Below are 6,940 nucleotides of genomic sequence, written 5' to 3'. Positions count from 1 at the left end.
TTACTTCTTGAACATGTCTTGCAGGGGTCCGGGCAGGAACTTGAGCACGGTGTCCAGGATGCTCTCCTCGTCTTCCTCGTCGTCGTCGCCGCAGCCCCTCGGGATGGCCTTCTTGGGACGCGTCAGCGAACCCTCGCAGGCCTGCTCCATGGCCGCCTTCTCCTCCGCCTCCTTCTCCTCCTTCTTCTTCAGGCCGTACTGCATGAAGGGGGTGACACAGAGACAGGAAGGGTTCAGACGGTCTATGATTCTATGATGCTACCTCACACCTGCAGTGAGGAAACATTAAGAGTCAGAGTAGGACAAAAAATAAAGATTATACAACAAAGAGAAGACAATGAAACACTGAGGTAAAGACTGAGGATTTAAAGTAAATATAAAAAGAAAAATAAAACAACGAAATGAGGCACGAGACTCTCCAAATGAACACGTCAGTCACAACAAACAAACCTGCAATGACGGCTACTGTCAATGAACCTCAATGAAGACGAAGAAGCTGAAGAAGACGATGAAGAAAACAAAGAGTTCGATGAAGGCGAAGAAGAAGACAGAGACCAACAGGACAAAGACAAAGAAGGAGATGGAGAAAACAACACATTCCAGGAAGGCGAAAACTAAGAAGAAGACGAAGACGGAGAAGATGAAGATGGAGACGAAGATGAGGAGGGCGACGACAAAGGAGATGAACCAGAAGACGGAAATGAAGAAGTAAAAGAAGAGGAAAAGGAAGAAAAAGAGGAAGACGAAAACAAACAAGATAAAAAAAACTAAAAGACGAAGAAGAAGAAGAAGAAGAAGAAGAAGAATCTGTTTGATGTTTGCGTTCTGATTGGTTCCTGTATAGAGTTAATCCCGCCCACCAGCAACTATCTCACATCCATTTGATTAATTAACAAAAAATAATTAATCTTCTGCAATAAAGTTCTTCATCCATTGATGAAGCGAGTCTGAAACCAGAGGACGTTTCCACACCAGCCGTCTTATAGGTGGACGGAGACGATTTTTTTGGCTCGAGTGCGACGCCTCTGCAAAACCAAGCTGACGTAACCAAGCTGACGTAACCGCTCCAGGAATACTCAGAGCGACTGCAGTCAAACTCTGCTGTGGTCTGAAAGAATTCCCAAAAGGCATCTCCACCAAACTACTCATTTGGCCTCACAGGAACGACTTAATGGCTTCCGGTTGCGCACGCCGACGGATTGCGTAATACGCAATCGCGGAACAATAAAAACGTCCAAAACATACACATGGATGTAAAGTCAGCGTTGTGGCATTTATGTGATTGCAATAAAATCCCCCCAAAAAAGAGGTGGAGGAGGATATGGACCCGGTTGTGGCTCGTAGAGCGACGGCAACCTGGAGGGTGAGCGCGTGAAGCAAGTACCTGTTAGCATCTATTAGCATGTTACGTTAGCATCTACTGTTGTTTCACTTCAGACAAAACACAACGAAACACACTGCATGTAAACAAACCAAAACAGGCTACAGGCTGCAGCAGCTACGATCGCCCCCAATGTCTGACGTTGTCTGGTATTGATCTGTCCAATCACCTTGTCCCTGATGGTCTGCCGTACTTTCTCCCTCTCCGCCTCCATGCGGGCGTGTTTGGCCTTCCTCTCGTCCTCCTGCTGCCTCAGCGCCTCCTGTCGCTCCTCCTCCTTCTTGGCTGCGTCCGGGTCCTTCTCCTCCTCTCCTCCCAGCATCTTGCCCATGTCTTTGGTGGCTCCTGGAGGAAACGCACACGGAAAGGAAATCAACATTATCAGGGAAAGACCCCACAATTTCAGGTACGTGCCTTCCACCAACTTTCGGCCCACCTGCACCTCTTGGCCCAGGTGACACTCATTTCCATCAGGATTACAGATTTAGGTTGTGTAGAAATCCACCAAAGCGAACCGCCTAACAGCGAGCCCAGCCTAATTTGTTCTGTAGTACCATTTAGTACCACCAGGTAGCGCAGTGGCTCACTGTTCTTCTCTTCCTGCATCCAGCCCAGGAACAGACGTGAAGAAGCAGATCGTGACACCAGTAAATTCAGTGACTCAATGCTGCCACCCAGTGTTCAGATGGGGTATTACTTAAATATTATAAACTACATTTGAACAGATTTGACGAACCAAAGTAAAATAGGTCAGCTGGAACTGTAAAAAGTGTCTATAACAAGGGGAGTTACTATGGTAACGTGGCTCCTGTGCTGTGTATAGTAACATAACGGATCAGTGCAGAATACAATGTGCTTAATATGTCACTTTAAAACATGTAAAAATTAAGATTTTTCCAGGAAAGTATCCTTTTTTTTCTTATTATTTTTATGAAAACAACCCTCTGCTTCAGGCATGTTAGTACTTCTTAGTGCCTCATGAAGGCGGTCGGAGTGAAAACATTAAAGCTGCTGGTGGTCTGTGGTGGGTGTCTCGAAGCCTCCTTCTCCTCGGCTCCCCCATCTGTCAGGCTGTGGCGAGGAGGCGACTCCCTCCAGCGCGTCGATGCCTCCCGGTGATCAATAGTAAACACAGGACCACCTGAGAGTGTATGAATTATGGAGCCGGCAGTGGAGAGAAAACTTCATCTGGGTATCGACCGCAGGAGGAGGAACGGGAGCTGGAGTGTGGAGGTGTTTCTGCTCGGTCCATTCATCTCGCTCAGGCCCCGCTTACGTAACGTTTTCAAGTGAAAACAGAAAACTTTCGTAATGTTTAGGGGTGTCCCTTTACGCAACAACTTTTTGAAATTTTCCGTCTCCATGGAAATGGGGGAAAACACAACTTTTTGAAAATGCAGCTATGGCTCATGCACACCACTGCCATACTGAAGAGTTTTTTTCTGCACGTGTGTGAGTAGTTAGATAAAAGCAGCTGTTATTTTAGTTTTTAGTAATAGAAAAAAAGGTTTTTTTGACTTTACATTCACTTTTATTTCATTTTTATTTAATTTTAGTTTTATTATTTTGTAAATGTTTAATTTATGATTAAGTTACACAGAAGTAGAGATATTCTAGTTTCACTCATAATTTTATTTAGTTTGTTTTTTAGAATGAGTTTATTTATTTATAATGGCGTTATATAGTAGAATAACTGATTATAATCAGGTTATAATGATAGTGTGGTTTTTGTTTGATTTGAAAAATTAGCACGAAGGGCCCACACTACCTGTGCTACTGATACTACAGCAGCGTCTAGTGTGTGTGTGTGTGTGTGTGTGTGTGTGTGTGTGTGTGTGTGAGGCCTTCTGCCCCCTCCTGGCTCTGTGAACTCTCACCGCTCTGCTGCAGACTCCTGCCGGGGGCCTAATTGCCCTGCGGAGCAGTCCGGTGGCAGATAACCTGAGGGGGGCAAATTAGAGCTCGGCTGGTGGGAGGGTTGGACAGAGTCAGGCTCCCCGGGACCAGCAGGGGAGACAGGTTAATGTCACACTGTCCACCAAGGCTCCATCACAACACATGGACTGTGTGTGTGTGTGTGTGTGTGTGTGTGTGTGTGTGTGTGTGTGTGTGTGTGTGTGTGTGTGTGTGTGTGTGTGTGTGTGTGTGTGTGTGTGTGTGTGTGTGTGTGTGTGTGTGTGTGTGTGTGTGTGTGTGTGTGTGTGTGTGTGTGTGTGTGTGTTACTTGGTTCTTCAGGAGAGTTCTCTGACGTTTCCTCACATTTTTCCACTGAATCAAATTGAAGTTCAGATTAAAGTCCTGTGAGACAGTGTGTGTGTGAGACAGTGTGTGTGTGAGACAGTGTGTGTGTGCGAGTTAGGCTGCCTCGACACGACAATGTTTCAAAACCCTGATTAAAAAAAAAAAAAAGGCGTGGCGTTTACATTTTGGCAGCGGACACACAGACAACGATGTAGATAGTATGCCGGGCCACGGGAGGGCGCTGTGGAATACTGTTGTGCTGTATTGTCGCTCGCTGAGCATCAGCTTGCTCTGGACCTTTAACGGGATTGACAGTCTATATCTGAATTACAGTTTTAAACATCGCTTGTGCTTAACGAGGTAGAGTGCAGTCCACCGCTGACATCACAGAGCAGCTTTTTGATTTGAGCCGCGTGGATCGCCAGCTAGCTGTGTGTAGCATTGCATGCTCCGTGTGGGGCAGTTTCAGACCGTTTTTGCTGGTCTTTGTCTTTGCATTGTTGATCTTAGGCAGTTCTTTTGTTGGCCTGCAGTATTTTCTTGGTTTCATGCTGGTTTCTGTGTCTCGTCGGTCTTCAGGTGCCTTGATTTTGTCAGTAGCGGTAGATTTCGAAAAGATTTTGTTCTAAAACCGAACCCGTTCAACTTACCAAGCATCATTATGATCCGCTCTCCTGAGATTCGGAACCTTTCATTTTTACCCTCCACCCCCCTACCCCACCCTCTGTCCTCCTGCTTGTCCTCTGTGCACCACCATCGCCCATTTCTTTCATTACAGAGAAAATCCAGTACTAATGTGATTATCAGCTGACCTTTACATTTCTTCTTTCCATTACCGCACAAACATGCCTCCCCCTCCACATCCACCTCCACCTCCACCTCCACGTCTCCCCCTCCACCTCCACCTCTACCTCCACCTCCACTGGCCTATTAGAGGCCAGTCCACACATTTCCTACACAGATGAAGGTGGGCAGCTCCAGGCTGAGTCCTCTCCGCCGCTTTTCACTCCATCCAGTCACCATCCAGCAGCACAGACACTTTCAATGTAAAGTGTCGGTGATGTGATGGCGGTTTCATCTTCCACTGTAACCGGGCCGGGGCTGCAGAGCCTCTTGATTGGACTGATTGAGTCGATGTGGACGAAGCTGATTAAGGGATGAAGTGTGCGGAGATAACAGCAGTGAGAGAGATACTCGTGATTAGACGCAGAGGAGCTTTTCAGATTAAGAGTTGCTGCTTGGAAAGAAGGAAAAAAAAAAAAATCCAGAGAGCTTGAAAGTGAGACTTCCTACAGTGTCTAAAGCTGTCATGTAGATTTGTATCATGCATAATGTAAAAGCTTTGATAAAGCTGTTCCAATTTAAACATTTTATTGGTATAAAACTATTTCCTTAGTGTGATGTGAACAGTGCTGGGGAAAATACTTTGGTAGAAGTAATATAGTACATATTTACATTTAGGCTTTGGTTGGTGGTTTTAACCCTTCAGTATGACAATATTATAACGTCTTTATTTCTTCCTGTTTTGACCAAACTCTCACTGATGAGTTGAAAAGAAAAAGAAACACACAACACGATAGATTTGCGATATAATAACTGAGGTACGGGTTTTTAGATTTTGTGAAAATAATGATAAAAGAGGACGCTTCTGCTTTAACGTCCACATATATTCTTATAAACACTCCTACTGCTTTACAAAATCACCTTTTACTCCCAGTTATTACGCAAAATCTCCTTCGCTAAGAAAATTTGACAAACTCTTGAAAATAGAAATTCATGCAAGTATTTCAGCTTTTGTGGGTTTCAGGCAGAAGTGTGTCTGTTTCAGACTGGTTTTTGGGCTTATCATTAAATAGTTCCTGTTCGCTTCCTCCCATAGCTTCTCTCCAGGTTGCACTGCTTCTAAACTTGTATTTTCAAATGAAAGCTTTCATCCAATCACATTCCAGCCATCACTTGTTGTCAAAATGAAATAAATCTGCCTTCACGGTCAGCGCTTCTGCAGCTTAAAATCTGTGTCGATCAAGTCGTTGCTTCAAACCAATCAAAACCGGTTTCAAGACGGATTTTTCAGGAGGTCATTGAACGCACCGCAGCGAAACGCGCGCACACAGCTCAGTGTTTTCTGCTCCAGATATCTGTAGAACAGCTGCGGACACGAATTTGTTGCCTTGGCGTGTTTTCGTCAGATGTTTGCGCATGCCTGTGGACGCCCGGTTCGATCCCCGCTCGCTGACCCACGTGAAGCTGCAGATGTAATCAGAAGCATCACCTAAAGCCGAACGGATTCACCCGGCGGCTCCGCGTTATCGCCTCGCCGTTTCATTTCCTGAGCAGGCGAGGCGGCGTTGGCCGTCCGGCAGCACCTCGCTCTGACGCTTTCACAGATTATCTTTTAGCTTCTTTATGAGAGAAGATGAGAAGTTCACCTGTCTGATTCGCAGACGGAGAGATCGGATCTGTTCACCTCGAAATGAACACCAGTAATAACTGAAACCACAGAAACGCCTCGGCCTGCGTCGCTGTGCCTGAAACCACATAATGGAACCTTATTCAGATTTTCTTTGAAACGTGTAAATCAAATTTTAACAATATCAGAGCAGGCGAAACCTGGACATCCTTACGAGGTAAAGTCAAACTGTCCACAGCTGTAGTGGGCGTGTCCCTCAGTGTCTGTCTGAAAGGTTCAGGTCAGGCTGATGAAAACCTGCCCCAGAGCGAGGTTCAGTCCGATCGACCCTCCGGACTCTGTGTGGAAACTCTCCCATCAGTAATTTAAAAAAGTACAAACCGCAGCCTGCAGCACAAATCTATAGCTCGGCTTCAGGAGGGTCCAACACATCATGACATCAGCCGGGCCTAATCAAATCCCAGTGTGTGTGTGTGTGTGTGTGAGTGTGTGTGTGTGTGTCTGACTCTCCTCCAGAGATCGATAAAGTAATCTATCTCTTTGAAAACTCCAATAGTCAAAGACTTTTATTAAATCTCCTTCTGAGCTGGAAATCCATAAAGTGTGTTTCAACCAACAAGCTGCTGTTTAGGAAGGTTACCGCTTCAGCCCCAAGACAACATCTACCACGGGCAGTGGTTCTCAGAAGTGTTCGCGGACAATGGTTCTCAGAAGTGTTCGCAGACAATGGTTCTCAGAAGTGTACATAGATCAGGGGGCGGCAACCCGCGGCTTTGGGGCGGGTTGCGGCTCTGATGAAGGTCCTTTACTTCTTCACTCTTACTGCCACAGACAGTGGTGGTTATTCACTTAACATTGAATAATCGGAGCAGCTGGCGGCGGTGGACGGTGGACTCGGAACATGGAG

General features: G+C 45.9%; 1 protein-coding gene across 1 annotated transcript in view; it reads right to left on the bottom strand.

Moving 5' to 3' along the window:
- Window positions 1-6,940, bottom strand: part of cplx2b (complexin 2b) — a gene marked incomplete at its 3' end in the record, with an annotated part of 8,895 nt that continues 1,955 nt past the window's right edge. The window contains exons 2-3 of the mRNA XM_080465064.1: window positions 1,551-1,726; window positions 1-198 (exon numbers count right to left, since the gene is read on the bottom strand). Of these exons, the coding sequence (XP_080321190.1) occupies window positions 1-198; window positions 1,551-1,726 (374 nt within the window). The remainder of the gene's footprint in view (window positions 199-1,550; window positions 1,727-6,940) is intronic.

This window comes from Lipophrys pholis (genome assembly GCF_963383615.2).
Source record: "Lipophrys pholis genome assembly, chromosome: 6".
Taxonomy (NCBI): domain Eukaryota; kingdom Metazoa; phylum Chordata; class Actinopteri; order Blenniiformes; family Blenniidae; genus Lipophrys; species Lipophrys pholis.
The sequence above is the reverse complement of the archived record's forward strand: the minus strand, read 5'-3'. Positions and strand labels throughout refer to the sequence as shown.